Here is a 22,398-nt window from a genome sequence, read left to right as displayed (position 1 = left end):
CATCTATACATGTATATCATTGAGAAATGTCGACTATACATTTCAGGATGGCCATTTAAATGACCAGGTGGAATCTCCTCAGCCCACTGATAGCTTATGTAATGATTAAGTAGTTTTGTAGAAGATGATGAAAACGATAGCCACGTCAGATGACAAATTAAACAAACTATACGAACAGAAATCCGTATAGATATCTTTTCCTGAGTAAATGTTGTTCGTTGGCATTTATTAGGTTAGGATTTTACACAAACACACACACACACACACCCTCCCACATTCCAACGTAACCAATGGGCGAGGGTATTTCATAAATATATAAATCTAAAAGTATTCATACAATAAGAACTGTTATTTAGGAAGAAGATGAAAGGAAAGGACAGGACAGTCAGAATAAACTATGTAAGAGTAAGAATACTGTGGCTACATATCCTTATACAAAACTTATACAAAAGTTAGGAAGAAGATAAGACTTAGGATATCTCTATTTGTTTCACTATCTATATGCTGGATTTTCCCTCTCTATTTATAAAATCATATAAATCGCAATGGAATGTATTACCGCTCCTAAAGTGAATATGAGGCCTTGATCATATACATGTACTTGATAGATTACATTTAAGTATCAGAAATTCCATTTTGAAGTATTTTTCTCAAACTTGATATAACCCACTCGATGATTGAAGTGCGTATGTGTCACAACTATGATTAAGGATAATGTAGAGTTTGTAACTGCAGACAGACATAGTAAATTTATCAGACATCTGATTTTTTTACAATGTCGTTGCGCATGCTTGTCAGCCGATCAATATATGAGATAAAACAAATCTATACATTTCAATTTCTCTTACTGGATAGGACATCTGTTACTGGATAGGACATCTGTTACTGGATAGGACATCTGTTACTAGATAGGACATCTGTTACTGGATAGGACATCTGTTACTGGATAGGACATCTGTTACTGGATAGGACATCTGTTACTGGATAGGACATATGTTGTTGACGTTTTCCTGATTTAAAGACACATACATCCAAGTATTAATCCTTAATTCACGAAGAGGAGCGCAGTGTAGGGAACTGTCGTAAAAACAACAATTCCTAAAAAACGAAATCAAAATTTCATGTAATATGCAAATTTCCACTGTTTCCCCTTTGATATATTTAAGTGATAACCTTTTCCTCATTAATATGACCAATGTGCGTGTAGAGGGGGAAGACGATCAACTTCATAGCTCCTATAAGGAACACAAAGTTAAGTTAGTCAAATACGGACGTCCGGATACACCAGAGGTGGGATCAGCTACTTTGGTAGGTCAACTGGTCACACTTATGAATCTTAATAGATTCTATTAAGGATGTCCCAATATCAATATGACTAACATGGCCTTACTGTTGTGGAGAAAAGTTCCCTGTATTCACGGATAATAATCACCAGTGATTAATATTATCACATGGTCATATAAAACTCCTTTTCTAGAATTGATATCTATCTACAATTCTCACAAACTATTGGAAAAGGATACCCCTTCTTCTGTACCTTTTCGGATATTGTGATGTATATGAAACTCTACTGACTAACTGTAGCGATCAGATGGGTTCAGTCGTCGATGACCAGCTACTATCAGTTGAATTGGTGGAACACCTAACTAGAGCTCCAGGTGGCCCGGGTTCCAAACTCGATATGGTCCTTTGCATATTCTTCATTCCTGTTACACATTGATATGCAAACAAATATTTACAACTTAAATTCCTGTTTTCACATTTACAGACACATAATTAATCTGATATTTTGAGAATACGCGTCAATGATGTTTTTTTTTCCATCGAAATACAATTTATATAAATGATGAAAACTGATTTAATGGACTGAATTCGTCATGTGAATATGAAATACTCGAGTTTATATTTGGAATCCATATTTGATTTACACCACGTCTTGCATATTTTGTGACACAGTACGTTTGACGTTTCTCCTTCAAAGCTGTTTATAGTTTTGAGAGCAGCAAAGATTACAGTTACTCGATTCAGCAATGTATCTTTATAAAGGTTTATATGAAGTTTATAGGTACGGTAGCTCATATTAATCCGTCCCATTGACTTGGATAGTAAATGTTTTTGAAACTGAATCATGATTTTGAAAATTTTCATCTTTTAAATGGTGGTTGAAGTAAACGTACGATTACCAAATGTGGAATTAATGTCAAGTTCGTTCGAAATACAGTTGTAATTATTAACCTTACAAAGAGTGTTGTTACAAGCTTTGTCAGCTGGAACCAAAACATATACCTATACTGGATACCTAAACTACATAAAAACCCTTACAAACAAAGATACATTGCTGGATCCAGTAAGTGCTCTATCAAGCCCCTATCTTTGCTCCTCACGAAAATGTTAACAGCTGTGAAGGAGAAACTTCAAACTTACTGTGCGACTACATATGCCAGAAGTGGTGTTAATCAAATGTGGATTCTAAAAAATTCTTAAGAACTTTTAGTAAACTTGAAATCACAGAATTTTTCCCAAATCAATAGCATTAAAACCTATGACTTTTCAACACTATACACGACCATTCCTCACGATAAATTAAAGACTAGACGTTTTGACATCATAGACAGTTGCTTCTTCAACAAAAACGGAAAACGGAAACATTCATATCTAGTGATCAGTCATTCATAAATTTACTTTGTTAAATACCACTCTGATTCCACGCACAAGTACTCTGAAGTTGAAATAAAAAATATGCTAGAGTTCCTCATTGACAATATCTTCGTGGTCTTTGGTGATCAGGTCTTCCAACAGTCTGTTGGAATTCCCATGGGCACGAATTGTGCTCCTTTGTTAGCTGACCTGTTTTTATATTCATATGAAGCAGAATTTATTCAAAAACTTCTACGTGAGAAGAAAACATCTCTAGCTGTGACCTTCAATTCGACTTGTAGATATATCGATGACGTTTTATCTATTAACAGTGATAGCTTTCATTCATATGTCGATTTGATATATACCTGTGAGCTCGAAATAAAGGACACCACAGAGTCGTCCACTTCTGCTTCATACTCAGATATTTTATTGAAATTAGACATTAACGGCACACTGACAACTCAACTGTGTGACAAACGGGATGATTTCAGCTTCTCCATCGTCAACTTCCCATATTTGTGTAGCAATATTCCGTTATCACCTGTATATGGTGTTTATATATCTCAACTGATTCGATATGCAAGAGCTTGTTCTGGGTATAGTCAGTTTTTAAATCGAGGTAAGCTACTGACAAACAAATCGATGGTACAGGGATTTCAACAGTCTCGATTATAGTCAGCATTTCGCAAATTATATGGTCGTTATAACGATCTAGTTCGTCAATACAACCTCGCATTGGGTCAAATGCTGTCTGACATGTTTCATACCGATTGTTAAGCCGTTCTTGGCACACTGATTTTGACTGCGGATAACTCCGTTTACCTGATCAGGATATAGGGCTCACGGTGGGTGTGACCGGTCAACAGGGGATGCTTACTCCTCCTAGGCACCTGACCCCACCTCTGGTGTGTCCAGGGGTCCGTATTTGCCCAAGTATCTATTTTGTATTGCTTATAGGAGTTATGAGATTGATCACTGTTCGTTATCTTCACCTTGCATGTACCTCATGTAACATATCTGATTCTTTGATCAGCTTTTATTATGCTTTGTAAAACGTTTGGCTGAAAATAGCCATGTCATTCTTGAGAAACGTCAAAATTATTTTGAGAAGTTTACGAACGGTCAAACTGCGGCCGGACAAAATGTGACCAGAAAAGCTCACTTGAGATTTCAGATCATATGAGATGAAAAGAATATCTTTTCTAGTCTTTGTAAATTGTAAGACATGTCTAAACGTGTTTTTGCAAAATATCAGATAAATGATGGAATGCAGAAAATTTGCTTTTTGATATTACAATACGAATATTCTGGTATTGAAAGCGTACGCTAATTTTGGCGGTGGTTTGGATCACATTGAGATTGATTCGTGCATATTTGTTATCCCGATGGTCTGGTCCATAGCTTTGCTATAAGATAATTATCATATATTTCTTAGTGACACGTTATTCTAAAGTTCATTTGAATTAGCGTTCAACATTTCAATACGAAAACAATTGACGGCATATTGATTGATTGTGGATTTTTTTAATGTAATGATCTTTTTACTCATATGAAGACGTCTAAAGACAAAGAGTACTTAAATATAAATCCAACATAACTATTAACTTTTCGTATTGTGCAAAATATCCATTTAATATGAAAGAACAGTGATGAATCTCATAACTCCTATAGGCAATACAAAATAAAGAGTTGGGCAAACACTGACTTCTGTACACACCAGAGGTCGGATCAGGTGCCCAGGAGGAGTAAGCACCCCCTGTCGACCAGTCTCACCCACCGTGATCCCTATATCTTGATCGGGTAGGAGTTATCCGTAGTCAAAATCAGTGGGTCAAGAACGGTCTAACAATCAATCATAATGTTACAAGGTGTCAGTTTAAGTGCAGTAAATTGTGTACACATAGTACAGAATGTACTCCTGGAATTTGAAATTTTGAAACATAAAAAGCCATTAATTTTGGTATAAAGTAATTCCGCTGGTGTTTTAAGGTAGGTCCCTAGTCCTGGACCTACTTGTGATTTCTCAAATATTTTAGTTTAAATACTTAGATTGTTCATTTGAGGGTATGATAAAAACAAAAAAAATGGGGGGTTGTCAGTATAATGAGTAAATTATGGTATTTTTATTACGTGTACCCCCATTTGTCAAACGGCAATATCAGAATTCATTGAAGAAGTCCTAAAATATGTCCATAAAATTTTGTTTGAGGTATGATGCTGCAATTTTTTTCCTCAAATATGAAATAAATATGTCTAACTAAATAATTAAAACTGAAATTTTAACACAGTTTCATGTTTTTTAATAATGGTGATACAAAATTGAACTCAATACAGGCCCTCAGCAGTAAAAATACGGCACTGCAACACCACTAATATGAATATTTTAAAAATTTGACTTGTGATTTTTCATTCAAACTCACATATTATGTTCAAATATGAATGCTTGTTAAAATACATTTTACATGCATCTGGTGCATCAAAATTGGTACCGTATAAGTTTTACATTTTAAAAATCTGCCCTTTCTCAGCATAATATTTTAACAGCATCTCAATTTATATTTACATTTTTGGTCAAAATAGCCATTTTAAAGACGCGCATGATTTTCACATAATAGAAGATAACAAATATATAACAAGTGCAGAATTGTTTTATTTAATTCCACAATTGCATATCATGATTTATTTTTAATTTACAGATAATTTTAACATGTAATACCCCTGTATATCAATTAAATAAATATGTACCTCTGGTTTTATGTGCGAATTAGATGACAAAAAATGGAAAGAAGATTGGAGCCATAGTCTACCGGGTACTCAAACATAAGTGATTGAGTGTTATTGTATTCATTTTACTAAATTAAAAAATATCCAGGTAAATGTAAAAATACGTTTGATAATAATAGTACGTGAACCAATACCAGAGTTCAATCCGGATATGACGTCACGCTACTAGACCCCTACTTTAATATATACCTACTTTATGTTAAAATTATGTTGTTAATCCAAGGCAACATTGCAGGTCTATTTGTTTCCAAGTAAATCATAACAGAAAAACATGTTAGGTGTAAAATATTGTCATTTATTTAAAATGACGAAAAATTTGAGTCCTAAAACTACAGAACACAATTGGCTGGGAGACACACCCGCATCTTGATTAGAAATACACTATATAAAAGTAATACACAACAGCGTTCTCCCAACCACAATATTGTTACAAAAACAAATGCGATAATGCGATAAAAAACAATATGAATCTTTACTGAAAAAAGTGGTGCATAAAAAAGGCCATGAAAGCCTAGGGTTGAAAAAGACAAAAAAAAAAAAAAAAACCTAGGTTGTTCCCCCAGCAATATTGCAAATCTGGTGGATGGAGTGAGGTTGACGTTGATTTTCCTTCAGAAATGTTTCGCAGCAGCACTCCAAATAAACAAAGGAAATGAGGCCTTGCGCGACAATCTGATTGGCTGAAAGAGACTTTGTCAACTAAAAACAAAGCACCGGATAAAAACGGCATATGGATAAAACGGCTCATGAAAAATAGAAAAGGGGGATTTGTTTACCCTGAGTAATACAAAGCACCTTGATGGAAATACTAAAAATTTGAATTTGATAAGCACGAACTGTAAAATACAATTACACAATTAGCATAAAAGTGATGACAGCCAACACCAAAATAGAATTACCAAATTCTAACATAAATTGCTTGATCAAAAATAAACCTTGTTTTACGTTAAAATTTTGCTGTTCATCCAAGGCAACGTTGGAGCTCTGTTTGGTTCCAAGTTAATCATAACAGAAAAAGAACATGTTAGGTGTAACAATACAGATGCAAAAAAATAATAAATCCGATAAAGCAATAAAATACAATATGAATCTTTAATGAAAACAGAAGTGGTGCATAAAAAGACCATGAAAACCTTGGGTTGAAAAAGATAGAAATCCTTCTATTATCATTTAATTAATTCATTTATTATATGCAGAGATTCTGGTTCAGTATAGTTTTACTATATCCAGACCCCAGCGTGTTATGGGGTGTTAGAATCTTCCACCATTCTAATCATCCTTCCATATAGTGGCAGTGCATGGCGTGTAATATAAAAGAAAACAACCTGTGAAATATATGCCCATCATTTTGTAAGACGAACATATATCTGTTCATATAGTGTTCAAAATATAAAATAAACTCTTTTAACATTTGTATATGAAATGTAACTTGTCTACTGTGAAGAGACCAGTATATACTATCCTTAAATATCTATTATTATAACTTAGGACTACATTGTTTATATATTATTCCTTGAGTAATTTCTATGTTATTCTACTGTTGCTATATCTACATCAACGTTGTATATGATATTTCTATGACTTCGAAAAATATTTGTAACAACTATCTGAGTTATGTTATCATACATACAGTGATATTATGTATTTTCATATAAATTATATATATGCCTAATATAAAATAATAATCATAATAAAATACATCCAATCCAATGGGCCCCTGGCACCATTGGTGAGAACTATGCGGGAGTATCCGAGGATATTTTATACCAAATAATAATATGTATACTTTCTAATAAATGATGAAATAAAAAAAAAAGAAAAACAGAAAAGAAAAAAAAAACACTTTTGCATATAAGATTACTTGTATATTGTTTACGGAACGTTTTCAGGAACATACGTTATTTGAAACAAATTGAGGCATTGTTCTGATACGTTGTTCTTCATATTTCTAGGTAACTGGTTTGATTTCAACAACACACAACTTTATCTTACATAGTTAAAAAAATCTTTAAATTTATGGATCTATATTAGCGGGAAGAAAAAAACACAGGTTCGATTTTTGTAATACAACTTTTAGACACATGGACGAAAATGAATTAAATTTGACACTGAGCAACGTCCGTGCACTGTGAAAGTATTCGTTCTTTAAAATGTAGTCGACAGTAACCCCACTTTACACTGAATACTTTTTAGCAGATTTTTCAAGAAAGCGTGCATCCAGGGTACTCCTGCATCATATGTGCTTGCAAATCATTACATATTGAACATTGGAACAGTACAGATCAGCTACACAACATTTCTTTTCTAAGCGATTGTGGAGCAAACTGCTGCGATTGAATGAAGTCGATAGAGGCAGGACCATCTGATAATGCAGGGGCATTCGCAACGTCATGTAGCCCAGCAATATGGTGTACATGAGACAAAACATATCCCGTTTAGATGGGTGTCTCAGAGTCACAGGGAGATTGGGCGACATTCCCAGAAGCAAACGCCCAAACCATGACCTTATCATCAATGAATCATACAAAATAATAACTATGGAAAATACACTTGTGTTTCTTTTTCCGCTTCTATATTCTATCATTTTATCATGCTAAGATAGAGTTACATATACATATTTTCAAGACAAATTACTCATGCATACCAAAATAACTACGCAGAGCACAATCGTCACAATCACCAGTCGATTTGTGCCTAAATGTTCTCAAACATATTATGATCTCATGGGATATAACGAATTACGTTTATAACAATGCAAAATTGTTCGTTCCTAGCACGTTGCTATAAACGTGAGTTACTGTACCAGCTGTCGTGACATAAAATAGAGTATTCATGTCGGCTGGCTAAATAACCATGTATGTCCTTTCAACATCTAAAATGCAAACATTAAATGGAGTACATACAATGCAAAAACTGAGTGGTATCAATGTGCTCACAAATTATATTTCTCTTGGAGCTCCTGTAAAATCAACTTATTTGGCAGTGGCCTGGCTCGATTTAAAAATTGCTCACACGCAGAACATGCTCTCGCATATCGCATATATCTATACAATGCTAAATTTGGGTGTTAACAATGCACTCAAAGTTTAAATTTCTCCTGCAGTTGCTGTAGCCTCTCTGCAACGAAATTATTTTCTTCCTTTGATACAAAATGCAATACGTTGTCCTCTGGAATAAAATAGTTTGCGATATTTCCATTTCTTACACAGATGGCAAGTTCTTTGATACTTTGTTTAAACAGAGTTTCCTTCTGCTTCATGTCGAAACTGTTGTGATTGTCATAAAAATTCAACATAAACATCTTCAGATGATAGCTGCAGAATTTATCGATTTCACTTGGACTTTCGTATTTGATGTTTTCCTTTAACTTTTTCAGAAGTTTGAAGACTTCTTTGCGGCAGCCGTTGTCATATTGATTAGCATGGAGAATCAATTTTTGTTCGGCGTGTGAAAAAGACACCCGCCATAGAAGGTCACCATCTGGATGCTCTATAACGAATTTCAAAGATAAAACATCATGATATATTCCAAATGAGCTTTCAACAAAGTGATAATATTTGTCTCCATGATACTACTGTATACTGAAGTATCAAATTTCGAGGATGTATGCGCTTGAGAGAGAGAGAGAGAGAGAGAGAGAGAGAGAGAGATTGTGTGTGAGAGAGAGATTGTGTGTGTGTGTGAGAGAGAGAGAGAGAGAGAGAGAGAGAGAGAGAGAGAGAGAGAGAGAGAGTGTGTGTGTGTGTGTGCGTGTGTGTGTATGTGTAAGAGAGAGAGAGAGAGAGAGAGAGGGTTGTCAATTACAATTTCGTAAATTATGTAGTGATACACGTAGATGTCTCATTTTGATCAATTATGTCTGCAGTTGTTTTTACAAGATTATTTTATTTTCTCCTCCTTCACAGTTCTAACTTTCTGACCGACAAATACTACATCAAATCCAATTGTGACAGATTTTAAGTACGCAAAATAAATGCACATATAACATTTACGTACATATATGTTCTGCTGATAATAGGCATTGGTATGCAGAGATAAAGGCCTAATTGGCGTTATTAGCACCCAATTTGACTGCACACCTTTGTGTATTATCAAAACAATAAACATCAACAAATAAAAAAAATTGAGAAATGAATTTCAGTTTTGAAAATACATGTGTGTATGAACTGCAACGCTTCACAAGGGCATACTTTATTCAGCGCGTTATCTATTCATGAAAAGTATGTCCGCTTCAAGCGTTGCAGTTCATAATCTCATGTATTTTCAAAACTGAATTTTATTTTTATATTTACATTCTACGTTCCTTTTTCTTGGACTTCCCAGCCAATAAAATTGACCTACTATATCAATCTGCATTCATACGCGCATTGTTTACAACTGCAACACATTCATGAGGAAATGACTATCGTTACAATTCGTAGAGATACCAAAGGCAAAAACATATAGAAATATAAATAGTACTTAAATATATGGCAAAACTTACGTTCTGGAAATGTCTTCGTAACAACATGAAAACACGTCGTTGCTATTTCAAAATTACGGTCTCTGAGCCATTGTGGAGAGATTTCTCTAGCAGTTTGGGGCCAGCCTTCTACTTTAATTGCAGGAACAAGATCAATCTCGATAGGTTTTACACCTACAACACCTAAGTCATAGAGCACCGTGAAAGCAGGACTCCCGACAAGACGTAACTTTCCTGAAGAGAAAACAATGGTAATGTCAATTTTGATAGCTTATTATTTCAATATATTTATCATGAGGGTATATCTTAACTGTTTATGGGGTCTTGGGATTTTGAAAATATCCCAGCTTGTAATGATAGACAAGGACGCCTATTTGCTATCACATTTGGACGTTATCCCTCATTAAATAACAATCGATGGGAGATCATGAGATTCTAATGGAGCTATAAAATTCACTTCATGAAACATCTGCAAGTTGGGTACTTTTCATATGAATTCATATCGTGTTTCGGACACCTGACAAAAAACAAATAGAACTACAAAAAATACTTAGCGAAGGCATGACCCTACAAACCCTTACTCTTTGTTCGTCTGTTAAAACCCCACAAACCCTTACTCTTTGTTCGTCTGTTAAAACCCCACAAACCCTTACTCTTTGTTCTTCTGCTATGACCCTACAAACGCTTACTCCTTGTTCGTCTGCCCTCTCTGAAGGTTTCATCTTCGATACAATCTTTGAAAATGTTGAACATATACTCTTTAAAACGATTGGGATCCAGATATCCATTTTCGTTACACAGCGAGTCAAGATTGTTGTTAGTTGTTCGACCTTTCTTAATTTTACAATATCCAGGTGGACAGGCAGTAAAATCAGCCTCCATGTTGGCTTTAGGGTAAAACATGAAATCAAACTCATCATCATAGTCTATCTGTAAAACATCAAATTTCATTTCACATTAGATTTACAATAATGTTTTGCTCTGAACAATTGAATTATAGAGTCCTAATTGGCATCCAATAAATTATTGTAAATTTATGTAAATAGTATAAATGAAGAGAGCAAGTATCAAATCATTTCTCTAAATTGTATTAGAGTTATATTTATTTGATAAAATATGATTAATAAAGAACCACACCTGGTTCGATTATTTTGTCATCTAAGGTTAAAATACCATGTGAAAAAATATGCTGCAATCCAAAAGTTTAAAATGTACAGCTTTAATAAAATGTAGACCAGAGGGAAGATTATTTTGATTGATTTGTGTTTTACTAGCTACTTTTCACTTGTGTTTGTTGGTTTTTTTAAATTGAATTTGTTTTCTCTTTTTTAAATTTTTGTACAGCTAATAACCACAGATTTAATAATTCTATTAAAGAATGAATGAATCAGTGTAAGAGAGTAGTATATGTATATGTATGTACATGTATACATGTGACAAGAACCGAATAAATTATCAAAAAATATCTATGATTCATCAATTCAACTTTTGATATAGTCTTCCAAAATGTTGAACATAGCATATTTGTAAAACATCAACAAATATCTTATGCCACAATACTAGTATATTTACTTATTGAAAATATAGAGTTCACGCATTCAGCAATTACCGCGGGATTAATAAATCAAAACTTTAAAAACAATGTGCCGATCAAATCTATTGTAAGGAATCATTTTTGTCAGTATCACAATGGAAACTACCTATATGCTAATTTGTGTGGATAAATGAAGGGTATTATTATTATTACCATTATGCATAATTATTATTTTCAAGTATATTCAATTGACATATTTTCTACTTTAGGGACGATACAATTTTAACAATTTCAAAATATGTGCATTGTATGTTAGCAAAGTACTAGTATCACGATATTTCAGAAATATTTTTATCCAAAGAATAAAAGACAAATTAAAGATTCAACTAATTATCAAAATTAAAATCAGAAAATGAGCTGGTATCCATAACCATTTGCTTCATATTCTTCAAAATATTAAAATATATAAACATTAGTTTAACTTATGAAGCATACGAAACTGCGAAACCCGAGGATGACTTTCCGTTCTCTCTGAAATTTGCAAGAAGCATAGTACCTGTTTTCCTTGTTCACAATAAGTCTTTTTATTTCAAAATACGCCGAAATTGTCATTTAACATATATTGATATATATTTTCCATTCCCGCGTTTTATAGTCTAGTTTCAATGCACTTCTTTTTTCTAAACTGTTCACATTTTAGGAATAAATGTTTGTATATGTTCCTTACAATATTAGACCTAACGACATTGAGGGCTTCATAAATCGTTCACCTTTGTTTTGTCATAGTAAGAACCCGACTTGAGAACATCAAATGGGATATCTGAAGTCCTCTCCATGATATATTGTAAATTCTTCAGAAATTTGTTGACTCTCTCCACTCTTATTTCAGTTTCGTGTTTAGATCGTTTAATGCATGCTTCTTGCATTGCCACGTATTTACTAAAATCCAATTCAGTACAGGATTGTGCAAAATCTGAAATGATGAACAAATTTATACATGAACTTATTTTCCTTTGGAAAAGGATCAAGCAACACACAGGTAATCTTTTCCAATTTGCGGTAGATAATGATATTCAATTCTAACTATTTTCATGATTTCTTATCTAAATCCTTTACCACATACATGAATTTTTAATTCAGTTTTATATCCACTGTATGTAAATAATATTGATATTTGGAAACAGCCTGACAGCTGTTACATGCGTTATAACACGGGCCTTATCCAAGAAAGACTTTGGAAGAATTGTTTCCATTTTCGGGATTATCATGTGTGCAAAGCATTCTGATTAATACTGACCTTCATTATTCCCCCCAACATCCTGTCCCTCATCGTTACTCCGCTGGTCTGGAGCTGAGCGAATTTGTTGCACAACCTCTGAAAGTTCAAACACAAAGGTTGGTATTTTGGATCATTAGTTTCATTACAATTACTTCTTTAACCTATTTGGAATTAAATCTTTTGTTCCACTCAATTACATGCGGATCACAAGCTTTCATTTTAATCTGTTCTAAGTAAGCAAATAACCCCCACAAAACTTGTACATTTTGTAAACATACACGAGAAAAAAACAAGTTTTCACTTATTGTACGATTTTTCTCAAATGAGCAATCTTCCAAACAGCATAAATTCTATATTGGAAAGAATATTCTACCACGGTTAGTGGAAAGATGAAAGGAATGCTGCGGTCATTATTCTGCGATATACTTCCATACGTAATAACTGATATGAGAAAATTGATGCTCATCTTTTTTTGCTAATGCAACAATAAAATCGATGACTGATAATTCAATATTATAACCATAAAATCAAACAAAATAATTATGTTATAAAACAATTCATATATGACTGAAGAACATTTGTCATTCAGTATAAACCAATTGTCTGTATTCCGAGAGCGATACACATGTAAACATGACAATGCACAGACAAATTTTTCTTGAACTGTGTATTCAAAGCGATTGATATAATCTGTTAACATCAAACTGAAAATACCCCTACTATCTCACCCTTTTCGTTAGCAAATAACAATGTAGGCCGTTTCGGAAACTGCAATGGCATCAGTTACCGAATTCGTAGCCATATCTGATCTATTTCAATTCTACTACGGTTCACAAGTGTTTAAAAAATCTTGTTTTCTTGTATGTTGCGGGATAACCTCCTTTGTCTCAAAATGTTGTTTGAAATAGAAAAGCTTGTCTTTTATATTTGAAAACAACATTTATCCACCTCGACGGTTATCCCGCAACATACACGGAAACGCAATCATTGTCTTTTAAGGTATCCCACCGGTAATTGTCCAATAAAATTACTTAGTCAATTGTAGTTCCATATATTTAAAAAATATTTTTTCTTGCACGATTTTTCTCATTTTCGCTTCTTCTTTTCTCTTAATTTTCGTACCCTTGATTAGGAAATTTTGTGTAATTTGCAGAAATAACCAAGTGTATACAAAGGAACTATTTGCTATGGGTAACTGAGGCTACTTCCTGAGGTGCACTCGTCTGTTTACACACATGTGAAAAACACATGGAGTTGAGGGTAGTCTTGTTTGTGGGTAAACATTTTCTAACACGTCGCATAGGGTGTTGTTTTTCTGGTGTCGGCAGACGAGGCAGGCAACATAGAACACGAAAGGTGATGATAACGACCAGTGATCAATCTCATAACTCCTATAAGCAATACAAAATAGAGAGTTGGGCAAACACGGACCCCTGGACACACCAGAAGTGGGGACATTTCCGACTACGTTATTCGGCATCAATTCTGCGAACTGATTTTTAATTTCTTTTCCTCTTTAGCAATATATAGTGAAAATAATTACCGCTGTGATACCTTAAGTAGTTTAATGTCAAACAGTGAACGGATGTCATATAATTTCTGATTGTTTAATTTTGGTATTGATTGGACATGTTTTATGCATGTTCTGAAGTCCTATCGGGACGAATACCCCACCATCGTCCCGTTTAGAAGATAAGGGCGGCATTTAATTCCATTATCTCAATTCTTATCCACATTCATCATCACAAATTTCAGTAACACAATATTGATACGTTACAACACTTGATTCTACGATTAACTAGGTGAAACAAAAAATCTGTAGCAATGATCAAATAAAAGGACGAATACACACATAGATGCAATAATAAAATATTACATATATCCAGGTATTCAATATACAACGACCATATTTCATATCAATTAAATAAATAACGGAACTTTGTAATAATGGTATAATTTTGAAGACTCCATCAAATAAAAATAACCCACCAAAATTTTCAAAATTCTGTTACTGCCTCATTTATTTCATCTAGAATTTTACATTGAAGAAAATTAGATCATTTATCAGTCATTTGAATTTGACCCACTTGTCTTTCATCAATATTTAACAATGTACATTTATTTTGAATTATATTATTAAAAATTGTTCATTATCCTTTTGTTATACATTGAATAACTTAGGAATGTATACAATTATAACATGTATATAAAGCATATATACTAGCAGAAAAAAACTGCATTATTTGGTATACGAAAACTAATAAAAAATAACATTGAACAAATTTTATTTTTTGTAATACTGTTAACAAATGTATTAGCTACAACATTTCATAATTAAAGTTAACGTCGAATAACGTCATTTTCAGCACACTCGAAAGACACTGGTATTCGAACTTGAATTAACAAAGTGGTGTGACCACCATTTGCATTCACGCATGCTTGATAACGGCGCCTCATTGATGCCACTAAAGTGTTCAGAAATGCTTGAGGGATGTTGTTCCAGATGTTGGTTAAAGCCTGGCCTAAATCAACCAATGTCACTGGCTGATTTGGTAAACGGCGTAGACGTCGTTCCATTTCATCCCAGAGGTGCTCGATCAGCGATTAATCAGGGGAAAACAGCTGGCCAAGGCAAAACATCGACATTCTGTTGAATAAAAAAGTCCCTGATTACACGTGCAACATGTGGCCTTGTGTTGTCTTCCTGCAGAGTGATGTGATTTTGCTGTCTCTGTATGAAGGGTATCACGTGGCGTTGAATAATTTCGTCTCGATAGCGTACGCCGGTGAGATTTCCATTGACAGATTGTAGAGGAGTCCTTCCACTTGCTGTTATTCCACCCCACACCATAACGCTACCTCTACCGAATTGTCGACGTTTCACAACACAAGCGTCCTGGTACCGCTCCCCAACGCGACGATACACTCTACAACGGCCGTCACTGTTATCCAAATGAAATCTGGATTCATCAGTGAACAAAATATTGGCACAGTCCTGTATTCTGAATTGCAGATGTCGTCTGCACCACGCTAGTCTAGCGATACGATGACGTTGAAGCAGTATTGGGCGCATCGCTGGACGTCTTGATCTGATGTTGTGCTCGCGCAGAGGATTGCGCACAGTTCTTGGACTGATTGGTTGAGGTCCAGGAATGCTACAGCAGTCAAATATGCTGTCTGCAAACGATTTCCCAGATGTACAAGTCTAATGTGATTGTCCTGTCGACGCAACGTCACAAAAGGACGCCCACAACATGGTCGATCCCGAGCGGTACCAGATTGTTGGAAACGTTTCCATAATGACTGGACGGTGTTCCGATCAAATCCAAAGTGTCTTGCTACGATATTTTGTGCCATTTCAGCTTGAAGCATCCCAACAGCACAATTACGTTGGTTTTCGCTGAGTTGTGGCATGACAGAAGTGTAAATTTTGTCAAAACCAAAGCGCTTTTCTTAACGAATAGTGTCCAAACAAACCCCTTACACTTCTTACTCCCAACAGCAATGGCCAGTAAAACTCTCGCGTACGAACACTAATTTTTCAATAAACAACATGTGTTTACTAATCATGAAAACGTCGGTACATCTGAGTCGGATAGTATTCGATACTGTTCAAAAACATCACCTTTTTCGATTGTTTAGATTTTATAAATATAAACAAAGAATAGAGAAACATTATACTAAATTTTATAATGCCCAGTTTGTTTTTTCCGCTAGTATATAACATGTAAGTAGTACATGACGTAATTATCTTCGCAATGGCAAAACGATTAAATAATACATGACGTAATTATCTTCGTAATGGCAAAATGATTAAATACTACGTGACGTAATTATCTTCGTAATGGCAAAACGATTAAATAGTACATGACGTAATTATCTTCGTAATAGCATAAAGATTAAACATATTTGCAAATCCATGGAGAGAGAATAGAAGAAAACGAAAAACAATGACATGAAATAAAAGGAAAGGATAGAGAGAATAAGAAAAATGGGATACCGGTTTGTCAATATTTTTAAATAATTTACATTTATTATGATTAATTGAATTTTCTTCACTTTTTCAATGAAAATATGCAAACATTGAAATAGCTCAGTATTGATATCAATCAGAAATGTTCGCATGCATGTGTCATTATGATTCCTATTACCTGTACCTGTGTCTTTCCTGTCACCAGTAGGAGGTTTATCGTCATCCTCGGCAGTTTCATCTTCACTTGTTTCTTCTCTCTTTATGCTGGAAGACGATTTTATTTTTGTGGTAAAAGGCTTGTTCTCGTTTTCCTCTACATCTTTCATGATTGGAGATTTCTTCTTTTCATCCGTACTCAGAAGTTTTTCAGTACTGGGGGGTAGATCACTACTTCCTCCACCATTCTGTCCCTCACTTTTAGTCTCGTCTCCTGTTGCTGAAGGGATATCTTTTGGACGTGTTTCTTCTTTGACTGGAGTCAGTGGTGCTGTACTAGCACCTACATTACAAGATTCCCGATCCTTGGCGTGGACTTTAGACTTGTGAATCCGCAGTCCGTGCTCATTTTTGAAATTGTCTCTCTGGCAGATTTCACACTTAAATGCCATTGTATTTTCTGAAGAAAAAAAGAATGTTTTACGAATTATTTTTGAAACTTGTAATTTGGTTTACATCATGTGAATAATGGAAACCTTTCCGATAGTTTCAGTTCTCGCTCGTATTCAAAATCCTATTCTCTCACGTCAAATGCAAGATTTACAGCCATTTTCTATTATTATCCTCGAATGAAACACATGAAATATGGAATAAACGTATTTACTATTCACATAATGATAACACGTGTCTGTATAATATGAAGTGGTAAACTAGTATGAAGTCGGCTTATTCGTTACTGTCACATTTGTGGTGTTACATGTTTGTATAGTATGATTTCAGTTATCCTTTAAAGGACCCATCTAGTCAAACACCCTTCAGAGAACCCCTCGATACCTGTATTTATTCACCTTAGTTTAGGATTTCACTCTCTTCGGACCGTGTTCCACACAATACAGTAGCACGGGTTCCTGCAAATTATCTTTTTGTCAAACTCCTAAGTGTAAGTTAGAAATTCGTAGCAGACACGCCTTCTGAGGTGAGTAAAGCATTTTACTTTTACATGTTCTCTTTGTTAATCTTACGGTCCTGGGATAACTGTTGTTTCAAAGTGTTTGTAATTTTTTTGATAACTTATTTCGTTTGTATAGTGTGTATTTATTTAGGAAATAGTAGTGAGTAGAATATATTCGTATGGCTCTCGTATTTTTAGTATCATATTGTCAATGTAATTCATAGTGATTCGAAAGTGTGTAAGTTACAGTTAATGCAGTTTAGTTTCTCGTGAACTAAGTGTGTAATTTGTGAAATAAGCATTTTATACAAGTTTAAGCAATGCAGCGCCGCAACGTGCAATTATTTACGTTCCTTAAAGTATGGTGAACTATGTCAGCAATGACTTGTACTTATGTGTGTGTAACTTAATGAGTATTTATTGTGTATGTAGGTCCCGGTGTAATGACTCGTGGTACTTGGTGTTAAATGTAAACCGGACCAAACGTGAACATCCATTGCTGGTAACGAATACCCGAGCCAGCAGTGGATAATGATTATGTACAATTTGTCTGCAATATACAGTGAAAACGTTTGAAATCTTGTTTTTGATTGTTAATCCTGGAAGCCAACCTGGTTAACCTGTAACAGTTACCATTTTTATTTGATTTTCTGTAAACGTCATCTACAAATTTCAATGATAGGCAGTTTGCTCATGAACAAGCTGCAGTTTTAAGCATGCTTGTAAGAATGTCGACAAATTTACTTCCTTGAAGCTATCTATGTGTAACTTGAAACCAGTGTCGACTTTGGTGAAGCAATAGAGGCAGCGGCACAAACACGAAGTATCTCATCATCACACACACATGCACTCAAACGTAAACATAAACATTCATACGCATACACACGTTCAAGCATGACATTTTTTTCAGGTAGGTTTCTCGATAATGTGCGTGTGTTTGTCTCTTTCTGTGTGTGTATGTGTGTCATTACGATCCCTATTGCTTGTACCTGTGTCTTTCCTGTCACCAGAAGGAGATCGAACGACATCCTCGGCAGTTTCATCTTCACTTGTTTCCTCTCTCGTAGTGCTGGAAGACGATTTCATTCTTGTGGGAGAAGGCTTGTTCTCGTTTTCTTCTACATCTTTCGTGATTGGAGGTTTTTTCTTTTGATCCGTACTCGGAAGTTTTTCATTACTGGGGGGTAAATCACCACTTCCTTCACCATTCGGTCCCTCACCTTTTCTACTGTCTGGAGTTGCTGAAGGGATATCTTTTGGACGTGCTTCTTCATTAACTGGAGTCAATGGTGCTGCACTAGCACCTACATTAGAAGATTCTCGATCCTTGGCGTGGACTTTAGACTTGTGAATCCGTAGTCCGCGCTCAGTTTTGAAAGTGTCTTTCTGGCAGATTTCACACTTAAATGCCATTGTATTTTCTGAAGAAAAAAAAGAATGTTTTACGAATTATTTTTGAAACTTGAAATTTGTTTTACATCATGTGAATAATGGAAACCTTTCCGATAGTTTCAGTTCTCGCTCGTATTCAAAATCCTTCTCTCTCACGTCAAATGCCACATTTACAGCCATTTTCTATTATCATATTGGATTGAAACACATGAAATATGGAATATACGTATTTACTGATCATATACTGATAACATGCTTCTGTATAATAGGAAGTGGTAAACTAGCATTAAGTTGGCTTATTGGTTCCCATTTCTTATTTGATTTTCTGTTAGCATCATCTACAAATTGTAATGGTAGTCAGTTTGCTCATGAACGAGCTGCAGTTGTAAACATGCTCGTAAGAATGTCGATAAATATAGTACAACTACGACTGGGTTTGACTGGTTGGTTGATTTACGTCTGGTCGAGAATTTTTAACTCATATTCAGACGTCACCAGCTGTAGGTGAAGCACCACAAATTTAGACTGAAGCTAAGTGCTCAGGACCATACCAGTTAAGGTTCTTTAACGTGCCAACACCTTCCTTGTCACGGGACCTCCGTTTTGAAGGTCATCTTCAAGAGACTTGTTATTCTCACGTTTAAAAACTGTGGAATGCCCTTCCAGAACATGTAAGGGACTGTAGAACACTGTGTGCATTCAAGAAGTCACTGAAAACACATTTTTTTCATCAAGTTTTACAGGACTAGTTTCTATCATTTCAGTCATTCGTGTAGGTTAGATTCTGTGAAAAACTGTGAAAACTAAAGACTGTGTGTCTTGGCTCTCGAGTACCATTTTGTGATGTTTTTAAAAAAAATTGTATGTTTTAATGTATTATACATGAGAATTATATGCTTTGTGTGTGCGTGTGTGTATTTCATTATTATTATTATTTTAATAAGCCCTGAAACTGATGTTTACTCTGATCTAGCATAGTTATGGTATCTTGTGTTTTCATGTTTTATATGTACAACCAGGATAGGTACAGCTTTTAATGTTTTATTTATTTTCTATGTATTATGTGTATAACATTCTCTTGTAAAGTATATATGCATTGTAAAGCACCCTTGAGTGTACATAGTGTATGAAAAGGGTGCTATATAAATATGGTATTATTATTTCATCAAATGTTGAGCGTTTGGCGAAGGAGCAATCACTATCAATATCAACGTCTTGGATTTGACGCAGCCGTGACACGAGCGGGGCTCGAACTCACGACCTCCCGATTACGAAGCGAACGCTCTACCACATAGCTACCCTGATCGTTTGTACGACTGGGAATTGCGACAGGAATGAAGAGTGAAATGAACATTTATATATAAGGTAAACTTCAAACCTATAAGAATATGAACTACAACCCTTCACGCCGGCACGTGTTTTCATGAAAGGCAAAGATCACGAACAATGACCAATTTCATACTACCCATAATCAATACAATATATAGAGTTGGACAAACACGGACCCTGGATTAAATAAAGGTGGGATCAGGGTCAGGATCAGGGTGAGACGTAAGCATCCCCTGTCGACCGGTAACACCTACTGTGAGGCCTATTGAAGCGCAAACACGCTTCATGAATTTGACAGAATGAAACATCGAAGGTCGTGCCCTAACGTATAAGTGGTAAATCTATGTTTAGGTAATATGTGAACCGATCCAGACATTTTTAATCATACCCTTGATCTAGCAACCTGAGAATTTGTATGGTTTGGTCCGAATTTGCATGATGGCATTCAGTTAGAATTTACTTCCTTGGACCTATCTTTGTGTGACTTGAAACAGGTGTTGACTTTGCTGAAGCAACAGAGGCAGCGGCACAAACACGACGTATCTCACCATCACACACACACATGCACTCAAACGTAAACATAAACATTCGTACGCATGCACACGTTCAAGCATGACATTTTTTTCAGTTAGGTTTCTCGATAATATGTGCGTGTGTTTGTCTCTTTCTGTGTGTGTATGTGTGTCATTACGATCCCTATTGCTTGTACCTGTGTCTTTCCTGTCACCAGAAGGAGATCGAACGACATCCTCGGCAGTTTCATCTTCACTTGTTTCCTCTCTCGTAGTGCTGGAAGACGATTTCATTCTTGTGGGAGAAGGCTTGTTCTCGTTTTCTTCTACATCTTTCGTGATTGGAGGTTTTTCCTTTTCATCCGTACTCGGAAGTTTTTCATTACTGGAGGGTAAATAACTTCCTTCACCATTCTGTCCCTCACCTTTTCTCCTGTGTGGAGTTGCTGAAGGGATATCTTTTGGACGTGCTTCTTCATTGACTGGAGTCAATGGTGCTGCATTAGCACCTACATTAGAAGATTCTCGATCCTTGGCGTGGACTTTAGACTTGTGAATGCGCAGTCCGCGCTCAGTTTTGAAAGTGTCTTTCTGGCAGATTTCACACTTAAATACCATTGTATTTTCTGAAGAAAAAAAGAATGTTTTACGAATTATTTTTGAAACTTGAAATTTGTTTTACATCACGTGAATAATGGAAACCTTTCTGATAGTTTCAGTTCTCGCTCGTATTCAAAATCCTATTCTCTCACGTCAAATGCCACATTTACAGCCATTTTCTATTATCATCCTCGAATGAAACACATGAAATGTGGAATAAACGTATTTACTGATCACATACTGATAACATGCTTCTGTATAATAGGAAGTGGTAAACTAGCATTAAGGTGGTTTATTAGTTACCATTCTTTATTTGATTTTCTGTTAGCATCATCTACAAATTGTAATGGTAGTCAGTTTGCTCATGAACGAGCTGCAGTTGTAAACATGCTTGTAAGAATGTCGATAAATATAGTACAACTACGACTGGGTTTGACTGGTTGGTTGATTTACGTCTGGTCGAGAATTTCTAACTCATATTCTGACGTCACCAGCTGTAGGTGAAGCACCACAAATTTAGACTGAAGCTAAGTGCTCAGGACCATACCAGTTAAGGTTCGTTAACGTGCCAACACCTTCCTTGTCACGGGACCTCCGTTTTGAAGGTCATCTTCAAGAGACTTGTTATTCTCACGTTTAAATGTTGAGCGTTTGGCGAAGGAGCAATCACTACCAATATCAACGTCTTGGGTTTGACGCGGCCGTGACATGAGCGGGGCTCGAACTCACGACCTCCCGATTACGAAGCGAACGCTCTACCACATAGCTACCCTGATCGTTTGTAC

General features: G+C 35.3%; 1 protein-coding gene across 4 annotated transcripts in view; it reads right to left on the bottom strand.

Annotated features, from left to right (window-relative positions):
* Positions 1–5,698: 5,698 nt before the first annotated feature.
* LOC125666058 (protein piccolo-like) overlaps positions 5,699–22,398 on the bottom strand; it is a 33,734-nt gene continuing 17,034 nt past the window's right edge. For 2 of the 4 annotated variants that reach the window (XM_056151309.1, XM_056151310.1), the window contains 8 exons: positions 21,211–21,639; positions 18,770–19,201; positions 16,851–17,288; positions 12,718–12,795; positions 12,191–12,393; positions 10,576–10,816; positions 9,908–10,120; positions 5,699–8,913 (listed from right to left, as the gene is read on the bottom strand). In XM_056151309.1, the coding sequence (XP_056007284.1) occupies positions 8,504–8,913; positions 9,908–10,120; positions 10,576–10,816; positions 12,191–12,393; positions 12,718–12,795; positions 16,851–17,288; positions 18,770–19,201; positions 21,211–21,639 (2,444 nt within the window). In that variant the 3' untranslated portion in view covers positions 5,699–8,503. The remainder of the gene's footprint in view (positions 8,914–9,907; positions 10,121–10,575; positions 10,817–12,190; positions 12,394–12,717; positions 12,796–16,850; positions 17,289–18,769; positions 19,202–21,210; positions 21,640–22,398) is intronic. The other 2 variants (XM_056151311.1, XM_056151312.1) reach the window with 1 other exon arrangement.

Source organism: Ostrea edulis, chromosome 10, assembly GCF_947568905.1.
Source record: "Ostrea edulis chromosome 10, xbOstEdul1.1, whole genome shotgun sequence".
NCBI lineage: Eukaryota > Metazoa > Mollusca > Bivalvia > Ostreida > Ostreidae > Ostrea > Ostrea edulis.
This window is presented reverse-complemented; position numbering and strand designations above follow the sequence as displayed.